We start from the raw sequence: 12,517 nt of genomic DNA on the forward strand, positions 1-12,517 counted from the left end.
CAAGGAAATAGAAGGGAAACCCCGAACATACAACAAGCATCAATTCATGCTCAAAATTCCAATTAAAATCTTCAGCATATATATATAGTTTGTGTTCAACAGATATTCACGTTATATATACACTTGTGTGCTAATTGCTGGTCTGCAGTTGATTGAATCAGGAAAGTCATTACATGTAAAACATAAGTAAACACATGTGGGCAAAACACAAACAAAGACAGAGACAAGCTGTGCAAGGAGCAAACAGATTTCCATCTCCTGCCTGAAGTGCATCGCAAGCAGTAGCAAGCATAAAAGCACATTTCCATCCCGTTGTTAAACGGCATCAAAAACAACACCAACCTTCACAGCCACTTCTCCTTCCAGCTTTTCCATCTCACCTAGGAGAGCAGACACCAGAGACGACTTCCCACAGCCAACATGGCCAACAACAGCAACCAAAGCGCCACTGGGGACCATCAGGTTTATGCTGCGGAGGAAATTAATTAAACATTAGTTTACTGAAGGCATTATGGGTCTTCAGATGGGCTGAAACGCACACTGACAACTCAGCACGACCTCAACCTGACAGGATACAGCAAGCACAGCTTGGTCACCGGTTCTCTCCTCCTTTTCTTGGGTACAGTCAACTGTAATCAGAACTGCAGGAGTAAATGGAAACCCATAAATGTGTTCTGTGGGCTGCTAAGTCAGTGTGATTGATAGCAAGCCTCCTGAGACCCTTCACCGTGCCATGTCAGTCCATCAGCAAGCCAAACAGTGCTAAGAAGCATTTTGAAAGCTGCCTTTCAGATTTTGTGTTTTGTTTCGAAAAACAAGAGCAACTGTACTGAAGCAGTGGGCAAAGACATCACACCTGAAAACGTTCTGACTATTTTACTAAATTATTTCAGTGCTAATAAGTAGGATTCGCAATGATGCAAGAAAAATGAATCTTGCCCAGTAAAAATCCTTTGCTGTTTTCCCTACTGTATCCTAAAAGGTACTGCCTTAGGTTCTGGTTCTGAAGGTGGACTGCTCTGGAAATGACAGAGGGACGTAATCTATTCACCATCACAATGCCTTTCACTAATGAAATCAGCTCAAATTTCTGCTTGCAAAGATTCTGATGCAGAATTCTAATGCTTTTGCCAGTCCTCCTCCAACAGGCAGCAGGCGTTTTGCACGGTGCAAGAGCTTTTTAGTTTGTTTTTACTAAAGGTATCAAAGCAAGTAAATCCAAAAGCATCGTAACTTTTCTTCACTGTACTTCCTTCTTGCTGAATTTTGCATTACTGCTATTTTATGGAGTTGCTGCTCGATGCTTAGACTGCAGTTTGCATTGAAGCCTACATGGTCACAGATTTGGTTGCCTGAATCAAAGCAAATCCTTTGAACTCTAAGGGTCTTTCTTGCAGGTTTCCCATGTAACAGACTCAGCATAGCACTGCGAACTCCTTGGACAGGGAAGTCTAAGAACACTTATCAAATTTCTGCGATTCTGATCTGACAACAAAGCAAAACACAGGGAAGTATACACGTCCAGGCAAATTTTATTTGTGTTCATTCAAATAGGCGAAAGAGCAAAACGTACACCTGCACAGTCTGGGAATGGTGTATGGGCAGCTGCAGGGATGAGCCTGCCACGAGAATCCTGAAAGAAGACACCACTGCTCACATGCCCATGAGCTAGAATTAAACCTAAACCCAGACATCAGAACTGCCTTCATAACCATCAGATCAATTTAATTTGTCCGCTGCTTCAATTAAAGAAAAAGAAATTACCTATTTAAGAAATTGAGCTAGCCTTTCAGCCCTTTAACAGATAACCACTTCAGGCTAGTTTCTGTGGAATGAAAGCTTCACAGCACTGTTCTATAATGCCTACATGCTATGAGGCACAAGGATTAGCTAGACGTTTGAAAGGCAGGTGAGATGCACCGTGGGTATGTGGGAACAACCTCTTCCAGAAGTAAGCCTGCAGATATTACCAGACGTCTTTCAAACAGACTTCCCAGGAGCCAGAAAAATACAAAGCAAACAGATGTATTGCAATTGCATAAAGAAATCTTACTCTTTCAAGGACGGCTTAAGCTCCTTTCCCCAGCTGAACGTCGCATTTTTTACACTGATGGCATAGCCTGTATGACAAAAATGCAACAACAAAGAAGGCAGGCAAACTATTACACAGACAGTGTGACCGAAAGATTGGCAGACAGAGGAATCTTTATTTACGGGTGTTTCTCTACACTGCAGTTCCCTTTTCTGCTGGTATGGGAAGCAGAGTCTTGTGATTGCACTGGGTCACAAGACAGGAATGCTTATCAGTGTGAAAATAACTTGTCCATAGCTTAAGCCGTAGACACTGAGCTTACAGTCCTACGGAGCAGAAAAGTCATCCTGCTTCACTCTGCTCAGGTGAGGCTGGTCCCAGCATCTGCTGCTCAGAGCAGTTCTCAGAACTGTGCCATCATCAGCACAGCTGTACTTGAGAAACCAATTTCAAGTCAGCAGGAGACCAACAGCACACTGTTGACTTTGGTGATTCAGATTAAATTTGCTTTGTGCAGGTTTTTGCTTGCCACGCTAACAAGTCACAGATCTGCAGGCTTTCTTCATCTCCTGGTGGGGTGATGAATAACAGTAAGCACACAGCAGCTACACAGCCATCCCTTCTCCTCTGCACACAGCATCACGCACCAAAAGGGTTTCAAACTGCAGTATCACCAAAATGCATTACATGAGAAAACACAGGTTTTTAAGACGAGCTGGTTTGCTCATTCCTTTTGGGATGCTGCGTTTGCAAGAGAATAAAACAGAACTACTGATATTGCTCCTGAGCATTTGTGCAGTGTGAAAGGTGTGAGCATCATTCAGCACTGTTAGCAACCGTTGCACTGCCGAGGCAAACTCACACCCAGCAGTCAGTGCCAAGCTCAGAACAGTGGGAGTTACAGAAGTTTCTGGCTATAGAGTCTAAATGACAAACACGGACTCTTCAGAGAGGGAGTTTTGTTTTCTACTTTAAAAAAAGTTGCTGTATTCTTTTTGCTTTTTTGGAAACTCCACCAGCCCCAAACAAACACAAGATGCTTTCTGCATTAGCACTGTGAAGAACCACACCGATCTCTTTACCTGGTGCAATCACTTTTCTTTCCACACAATTTGGATCGAGCTCATCGTGACTCAGGAACTGCTGAATTCTCTTCAGAGAAACACTGGTCTAAGAAAAGAAAGCAGCATTACTTTGTCATTCCTTTAACAGGGACTTACTGCTCTGACTGCTGGCAAGGAAAGCACACGGAGTGGCTTAGGCTTTCACTCCATGGGCGTCCTGAACACTGACTCATTCTTTCCTTTCAAGCAGTCCTACACTGAAATTCAAGTTTTCGGCTGGGAAATTTATTAGACTAAGCTAAATTCACCTGAGTGAAGCAAAATCTCCATATGTGAAATGCCACACACACACACAGGCTTACTCAGAAGTCTGGATTTCCAACGTGGTGTGGTTCCAGTGAAAGGATATTAGAAAGAAAACCAGCTCAGATTTGTGGGATCTCGTGTTCCAGAACAAAAGACACCTGGGGTTCTTCTGTTTGACACAGCTTACACACAGACCACCCTTACCTGCGCAATGTTGCTGATGACTTGTGGAAGCATAGTGAGTGGAAACTTCAAGATATTAAACAAGGAGAGCGAGACAAAAGCCTTTTCTGCATCCAGAGTATTCTTCTCATCCACTAAGACATAGACAGCAAATGTTGTCAGTGCTACCTGAAAGCCAAAAGGTGAATTTACTGCCAGAGGTATGTGACGCTTTGGCACTGCAAGCAGCAGTCAAGCCTGTATTTGAAATAAAAGTATCAACACCAACATCAGGAAAATTCTTCCTTTTTGACCTTTTCCACATGCTTATCAAATGAACAAGCTGATACCAGTTATCAGCACAAAACAGGCGTGCAGAATCAAGTCACTCACTGATTACTAATGCCACGTTTAGTTGAACTAGGTGTTTCAGAAGGTGAGCTACAGAACCGTGGTAAATACAAATGAGAAGTGCTTATCAAGCTGTGGTTTGGCTGCATTTCCAGCACTGCCCAACCATGTTCTCCCATTGTGAACTGCAGGCTAATTTTTGACAAAACACTCATCTGCATGTTTCTGTGCATGCAAACCATACCTCTCCATGCAAAAGGGATCGTGGGGTAATGAAGTGGAAAGCAGAGGAAGGAAAAACAGAGGGAAAACGTCATTTCAGAACTGTTAATGTGTCATTTTTTTTTCCTTCATTAAATTGGTTAAAAAAAAAAAGCCTGCAGAATAAAATGCTAAAACAGTACTGTAAGAAGAAGAGGTAGAAATGAAATAAGACCCTGTACTGATCAACAATCACATTTCTTTGGTGAGGACTGATATCCAGGAGTATCTGTGAGGCTTCAAATTCTAGTTTCAGTTTGTTATGAAAAATACTTTGAGTGGTCGAAGTTCTCCTGAGACAGCTGCTCTGTTCCCAGCAGCAGGCTTCACCAAGAAATACTTGGATGCAAAAGGGCTCTACAGAACAAGGAACCTTGCTTCAAAGCGTGTGAAAAACTCTTTTTTTTTCCCCAAAGGGTATTTATATCTTGTTCCTAGGTTCACTGGGTAAACAGTGAACTTCCCATTTCTCCCATTTCTCCTTCAAGGATGCTCTTGTGCACTGCAGAACGTCGTGCAGGTACAACCTACCAGGAACGGTGAGCTGATCCAGGCAAAGTTGGACAACGAATTGAGATAGGCAGACTTTTTCAGCACTCGCAGCTCATTCTTTCTTATCTCCAACACTTTTTCTGAGAATGACGGCTCCCAGGCATACAGCTTCAGCACCTTAATGCCACCCAGAATCTCATTCATTAATTTAATACGGGAGTCTTTATAGCGCATTTGCTCCACCTAGATTGTTAGCAAGCACAGGAGACAGCATGTCACTGGAGTGCCTGGATGGGAGCTGTAAACACAGTGTCTCACAGCTATGATGGTCCTTGGCTGTTTCTAAAGAGGATGTGAAAGGAGATTAAAGAGGTCAGACTCTTATCTGTAAGCTCACGGTTGCAAGTTTATATCTCCAGAGAAACTAGGAATCAAAGAAAGTGTTTGAAAAGATGAGCACAAAGGCTTCCTACTCATCTTCACTGTTAGGAATTACATTTTCAAAACCACTTTTGAGAAAGATTCAGAAAAAAATACTGCCCTACCTCTTCCTTTGATTTCATCAGGCTTTTTCCTGATACGCATAGCTGTATTTCTCATGGGACGTCCTGAACTCTGTGGTTACTCCTAGTTTATTTTTCTTACATACGCCAGGACACAGTGCTTCATTCAGCTACTTCAGAAAAGTCAAATCCCTTCTCAGCAGGATAAACAAAACGAAAACCTGCATTCACGCGCACCAAGGTACGGCTCTGAGCGCCTCGCCGTGGGCAAAGGGAAAAGGAATGCTACTAAGGAATGCTACTCCTAACGTCAGCACCCGAGAGGCTTAACACAAAGCCTGGATGTCTCCTCACGGCATGTCATGACAGCACTTGTCACTGAGCTCGTGCGTAAGTGTCATCACCTGGACTTGTTTTCCTACTCTCACCCTTTTTACATCTGTGGATTGATTTCTTTTTAAAGCTTCCAGCCCGTCCCTGAGGGGTGGCACAGCACCTCCGCTTCCTCCATCTGTGCAGCACAAAGCCAGAGGGCACTATGATATCGCTTTTTCAGCCCTTCTTGACTACAGACAACTAAGGAGGGAGGGAATAAAGGATATTTTTACCTCAAGGCAATAATGCAAATTTAGCCCAGCTCAGTGGCAATGAAAATCAACACCGGCCATTAACATAAGAAACAATGTGCCGGGTTTCAGCTCCCTCTCTAAAAGCAGTCATTCCCAGCTCCAGGAGCAGTTCCTGCCTTTCCCCAGGCGTTCACAGACCCAGCTGCTGGCTGGAGGGACATGGAGACAAAAACTTCTTGCTAATCCCAGCAGTTCCAGCAGCACCAGTCACTGAGTCAATGCCACACCTACAAATAGCATTCAAATCACTACAGAAAAGCTAACTGAGAGGGTGTGGTTATTAAATATACTGGTACAATCTAACTTGAAAGAAAATTGGTGCAAATGACACCTCAGTAACGACCGAGACATCATCAATGCCGTCACCTCTCATAGCACAGCTACAATCTCAGATGATGCTTTCTTTCTCTGCTGATACCTTACCTGGAATGCTCTGGTTTTGATTGCTACTGCAGAGTTGAATGGGATAAGTAAAACCATCACAGCAACTCCTGCCAGCACAGACGGCCCTAGAGCCTGGGGTGAAAGAGAAAAGGTAAGTTGTTGTACTGGAGTGCAGCATCCCCAGTGGTGAACACTGAAGAACCCGCAGGTGACTGAAGCAGAAACACATTGCCTCACTGATGAACGTTTGAGACAGACAGCTGAACTCCTCCTACGAAGGGGTCTCGTCTCACAGAGCAGCTACGGTGAGGAGACAGGAAAATACCCAGGCATGCACTCTGAGTAGGACACGCCAGCGCTGTGATGGCAGCATGCTCTGCCATTGACCTGCTCAGTGCTTCCCAGCAGGAGGGGAGAAGGTTTGAGCTGATGCAGATACGGAGCTACTGAGTCAATACAGAACGGGAACAAATAAGCTACAGAGAAGGGATTTTTCCACTGACTTCTCTCTGACCCGGGGAACTGTAATTACAGAATCAGCCCAGGTCCCGCAAGGTGGATAAAAGCACACAAACCAGCAGAGCAGTGCCTCGTAAAGCTGCTGCAGCTTTATGGCTCTCCAGAATAAATCCCTATGGTTATGTTGGTGCTACTGCTCTACACAGATTAATCGCAGGGAAACACTTTAAGGATGAAAGCCAATGTTAAAACTGAATACGGAATAAACAAGAAATTTCACTGAAGAGAAAGTTTATTCCAATTGAGATTTATGGATTTATTCCATGTTGACTTATTTACATGGCATAACATAATCTTTGTATATGACTCATATTTCCTTTTTTTATTTTTTTTGTTTTTTTTAATCATTTCCTTCAGGCTCTCATTTGTATCAACTACTGGGAATACTGTGATGAGTCCTCAGCAGAGCCCACCACAGCACACTAGGGACAACAGAAACATAAGGGATATCTTCTGCTTCAAATGCATTATCTCGCCTGCCAGATGAACTAAATCATTAAGAAATGAATTGATTTTGTATAGTTATCATACCAAAACAAGGCAGCACAAGAAGCACATTAAAAAAAAGGATTAAAAAAAAAATGCTTGCACATCGCTTAGAACATCTGCGAAGGAAGGTGACAATGTCTGTACCTGCCAGAGGAAATACAACGCCAGGCACGTCTGGAGCGGCGCAGACCACAACATGTTCAGGAAAGCCACCAGATCCATGAAGCGCTGGGCGTCCACTGACATCAAGTTGACGATTTCTCCAACGGTAGAGGAGCGCTTTGCTGAGTTTGTGATGACCAAGGACTGAGGGGTAAGAGACAGTCAGGGGATTCAGTCTTGACACATGCAAGGAAACACGGAGAAGAAATCCTCAAACATGACAGTACGATACTCCCCAGGAACGTGCACCCCAGCAAGGATCCAGCGACTCGCACAGACATTCACTCTCACGAGGAACAAGGCTTCGTGACATGCCTTGCCTGTGAGCACCTCCACGTCAGGCGGTTTGTAGCATTCTGAAGAAAGCCCAGTTGGAGCTAACCAAGCCATAGCACAAACACTCTTCTCCCGGACCACCTTCCTGAACATTTCAATGGAACCAATAGCAGCCTGAGCTGTGCCTGTGACTGCACACCCACACTACGTTGCTCATTCCCAGAATATTCTAGAAACTGTAAGAGAGGTACTCTGAAAAACTCACTGAAAAGAGACAAACAAACAGAACAAAACCACTTTATTTTTTTAAATTTATTTCCCAGAGGCTATTTTTCTCCAATAAGCCTTTTCACCTCTAAGTATCTCAGAGCTGAGGCTTCTTTCTCGGCTTTATACTCAGAGTTCTGGACCATGAAATGCTTCCAGTCTTACCTTTCGGTATATCACTCCAGTGATCCCAGTTCTCAGCCTCATCCCAGTAACAAAGCAATACTGGAAATGCTGGTGAAGTATGAGGGTCTGCAGCACAGCACAGGTAAACATCAAAGCCGCAATCAAAAATCCCCACCAGGCTGGGGCATCTTCGTTCTTAATGAAGCTAATTAATACACTGTTTTTCAGAACATTAGGGAAGGAAAGGAGAAGAAACAAAACCATACAGTAAGTTTAATGGGACATAACATAGATTCCCTCAGCCATGGCATCCTGCCACATCCTCTCTCTAGCCACAGAAAGTAAACAGGACTCCAGGATGCAATCTGAGTTACAAGTTCAGTCAACCAACACTGCAAAGACTGTAATATTGCAAAACTTGAGGCTCTGCCAGTGAGAAATCTGCAAATGAGCTGCAGAAAATGAAATGCTTTGAGGAAGTCGAGGTCTCCTCTGAGATCCAGGGATTAAACAGAGGGCTCGGTGTCGGGCAGCCCCGCAGGGTTGGTGGTGAGTGGCAGGACACAGCAGGGCAGTGCAGCAAAGCTTGCAGAATCAGCTTCCCACCCAGACCCAACTGGAGCCGCCCGAGCGCCTCTGCCTGGGGTGCTTCCTCCAAAAATCTGGATTAAAAGGCATCTTCCTGGATGATGCATGGAACATTCTGCACTCCACTTCCAGGTAAAATGGCAGTAGCATTAAACTGGCTTCATCACCTTTTATTAATTAGCCATTTCTTACTATTTGCAGCTGCTCTCCCTGCAAGGCCTGAACAGCTGCCATACAACAAGCAAGTGGAGCAACGCATTGCAACGTGCAGCTTTCTCAAAAATCACATTTGTGATTGCAGACTACTGCCCAAAGAACAGAATTTTCAGAGTAAGAGAGGAAATGATTGGGTTCCACCATTCAAATAACCAGCAGGGGGGAAATAACACTTGGAGAAACGCAAAGAGCCCCAAAGCCTTGCTTTAGAAACAGGAGGCTGCTGCAGCTTTCTTTCAGTCTGAGATCTTCCCCTTGTACACCTTTCCTTCGTGCTCTAAGTGGACTGCTTCAGAAAAAAAGCAACAAACTTTCTAAAAAGGTTACTGAATCTCAGGGAACACAAAACTTCTGTGTGCAACCCACCAGGCAGCCCCGGCTTTTCCACTTTCTCTTACCAGCAGCTGTGCAACTTCCATGACTGCAGGAGCGCAGACCTGAGCAGAAATTCACCCTTTATATGTCTTGAGATATCACTGACAACATATCCAGGAATTTATGCACATTTGAGAAATTCCCAGAATAGATTACGTCTAACATGCTCTCAGAAGGAAGCCAGCTGCCTCCTCACTAGGGACACTGAAGAAGACAGACTGCAAGCTATTAATGCTACTATATTGGGCTGGACCCTCTTCTCAGCAAGTGTCTGGGTATACCACAACCACCCACAGAACAAGATGGTCTCAGAACACAGCTCCAACACTGCTGTTATTTTAAGAGTCACTCATATAAGAACAGAGCCCTTTCATTCCCCCTTCCCCACACCCACAGCCCCCATCCAGCTCCGTTCCCCTCTCACTAACAGGACTATGCACCTTTGCACAGATTTAGACACAGCTGGTGGATAGAAAGTCACTGCTGCTCTCTGAGATGCTGCTATTTCCACTGTTCTGTTCTTCTCAGCTAATGGTTACCTGGTGATGTTCTCACCTCCAGACTACCATTAACAGGGAGAAATGTGGGGATCATGCAGACTGCAGTGCAGATGTTGCTTATATAGGGAGAATCTGAGGACATAATTTTTGACAATATTTTTCTCCCTTTTTTCTCATTGTTTTTTCTTTTTTAATTTTTATTTTATCCCAAAATTTACTGAATCTGTGTATCACACATTCTGCTCACTGTGTATTACTGAAAATGCACAAACTCATCTAGAAGCTCCGAAACCCATCCCAGATGATAGCAGCACAGTCAAAGCACGGCATTCTCGAGCACCACACTTCATTTGTATTGTCACACTACAGCTGCCACCACCACCAACTCGTGTGGGTATCAGAAGTACAGACTGCTGGATTCAGCAAGCAGTGCTCTGCTCCGATTTCACAAATAATCTTCTAGAACTGGGAAGAAATTGCTTTGGACTGCTACATGGCACCGCAGGTAATGTGCAATCCAAAGCTGTCTGTCGGTGTTGGGTGATTTATGAATCTTTCATTTCACAGAAACGTGCCCAATTTGCAGCTTCATCCACAGTAAGGAGCTCCCGTCTGAGGGCATTTCAGTGGGAGGGTGGGGGAACCTACACACGCAGCACCGTGTGGGAAATGAGTTATGCATTTCAAAAATAAATACTGCTTGCCAAAGCCAAGCCTCCATAGGGATTGCACATAGAAACTGCTCTCACAGAACCAACCTTAGCAGCTGAGGGTTGACAAAAGAAAGCAGGTCTTGTATCAGCTTGAAGAAGGAGCCGATTAAGAAGTATGGCCCGAAGGTCCTCATCAATGCTTTGAGGAAGGAAGGCTTCCTATTGTGCCTCTTGTCCCTGATCAGAACTTCTGCTTCCTCTGGGCCATCACCAACGTGATTCAGTGCATGGGTAGATTTCTTCCTATATGTCACATCTTCTTTCCTAGGGGAACAAACCAAACAGTCAGAGACACTGACAGTGTGAACATCACTGCCCTCTGCGTACAGCACGAACATCTGAGGTACTGAAAGCCAACTCTTCTGCAAAGGTCTTTGAGACTAACCAATGAAAAACCCACTCCAAAGGCACGTGTTGCTCTCCAGGGCTCCTCGTGGGGCTTCTAAAAGCATCTCTTGGGTTTAGGTGCCTGACTTCTGTTGCTGAGTGCTCTGGAAAACAATTTCCACCGTGAATTGTTCTCAAAGAGCAGCCTAGCAGCTTTTCTATCAGAAAGCACCAAATCACTGTTAATTCTTGAAGACCTAGAGAATAACCCCATGAATGGCAGCCAGGAAGTTTAAGTCCAAGTGGAACAACGAGAAGGAAATTAGAGTCTGAGACACGTAAGCCTTCTAAGAAGGGACAGATGGAAAAGAGACCCGAGGAACAGGGAAGGCTTATAAAAAGGCAATAGAAAAATTACTTGAAAGCACTACCAAGTGTGGTTGGATTTATGATTCTTCTCAAAGAGCATGCAGATTTTTTTAGAGCTGGCTGGCTACAGAGCCTAATCATTCCAACAGCCTGTGAGTGTTCCAAACGACCACTGTGGCTCACAGTCTGCAGGCAGAAACTTGTTCACATCATTTCAAAGGAAGAAATGTGCAAATCCTCATTTCTTTGCAGCACAGTCTGAGGGCGGGGTAGGGGACTTAAACCAGACAAAAAAATCTGTTTTCTCTTTCAGATGAGAACAAGCAGCTTCACCTTTATTCTTCCAGATCAAACCTAGAGAGTTTATGAGCAAAGCTTTATTTTCTGGCAACCAGGCCATTAAACTCATTGCAGGAGAAACAAGACTACTTGCCTCTGGCTTTGTGCTATTAAAAATGTTTATTACAGTCAGCTAACAGCGATGCAATAGTTCTCTTGCAGCAAAAATCCCACAGGAAATACACTCCTGGTGTTTACTACGAGTAGTTAGGTGAGGTCAGGGCTTCAGCACTGCGTGCCTGGTTGCACCCAGTTCTTTCTCAAACCAAAAACCACGTGCCTATCTTCTATGAGTTACAGCCTGCTAGACAGTACATGCTGATTATCCCATGCGAAACATACAGATTTCTCACTGGTAATAACAAGGCCCCGAATCTTCAAATCATCGTTCTCCACAAGAAGGCAGCCAGAATGAGGCCACGTGGGTTCCAGCACAGCCCCACGCTTCCAGCACAGCTCCAGCTCACAGCAGTGCAGTCAGAGAGCGAGCAGAGATTTCAGCCAGGCGGCCAAAGAAGCAAAAGCAAATAGAAAACACCTCCAGCGTGCTTCACTGCCTCCAACATTACCTATAACAACGACTTGAATCTACACCAGCTGAAACCCATACTGAGCTCTCCTGTAAGTCATTAGCAGAGAATCAATTATTAGCCATTATTTAACAGTAATTCACGAGAGTGGTTTGCAAGAGAACTATGAAGCAATATGCAAAAGAAGTTTTGTAGGTTAAGGAGATACAGGAATGTGATAATCATTACAATTAAGTAAATCTGGAGAGGTAGCTTGCAACGGATTAAATTTTTAAAGTAAATGATTACCACATACACTGCTGTTACCTTCTGTGATACTCTCTAAAAATGCACAAAACTGATTAGCGTTTTCATGCCATAAAACCTTGCTAATCAGAGTTTAAAAGAAAAAAAAAAAAAGCCTTTGCAATGGCTTCCAGCCCATGGCTGCCCATGCAGATTTAACACAAAGTAACTGAGAATGTTCACTTCTAAATGAAGAAAGCCACGCAATTTTTAGAGTTACTTGAAACCCAGCAATCCACAGTACAGTGATTT

General features: G+C 44.1%; 1 protein-coding gene across 1 annotated transcript in view; it reads right to left on the reverse strand.

Moving 5' to 3' along the window:
* Positions 1-12,517, reverse strand: part of ABCC3 (ATP binding cassette subfamily C member 3) — a 49,470-nt gene that overhangs the window by 12,722 nt on the left and 24,231 nt on the right. The window contains exons 9-17 of the mRNA XM_031556387.1: positions 10,461-10,679; positions 8,063-8,240; positions 7,337-7,498; positions 6,224-6,316; positions 4,708-4,911; positions 3,607-3,753; positions 3,115-3,202; positions 2,054-2,120; positions 343-469 (exon numbers count right to left, since the gene is read on the reverse strand). Coding sequence (XP_031412247.1) covers positions 343-469; positions 2,054-2,120; positions 3,115-3,202; positions 3,607-3,753; positions 4,708-4,911; positions 6,224-6,316; positions 7,337-7,498; positions 8,063-8,240; positions 10,461-10,679 — 1,285 coding nt within the window. The remainder of the gene's footprint in view (positions 1-342; positions 470-2,053; positions 2,121-3,114; positions 3,203-3,606; positions 3,754-4,707; positions 4,912-6,223; positions 6,317-7,336; positions 7,499-8,062; positions 8,241-10,460; positions 10,680-12,517) is intronic.

This window comes from Meleagris gallopavo, chromosome 20 (genome assembly GCF_000146605.3).
Source record: "Meleagris gallopavo isolate NT-WF06-2002-E0010 breed Aviagen turkey brand Nicholas breeding stock chromosome 20, Turkey_5.1, whole genome shotgun sequence".
NCBI classification, from domain to species: Eukaryota; Metazoa; Chordata; class Aves; order Galliformes; family Phasianidae; genus Meleagris; species Meleagris gallopavo.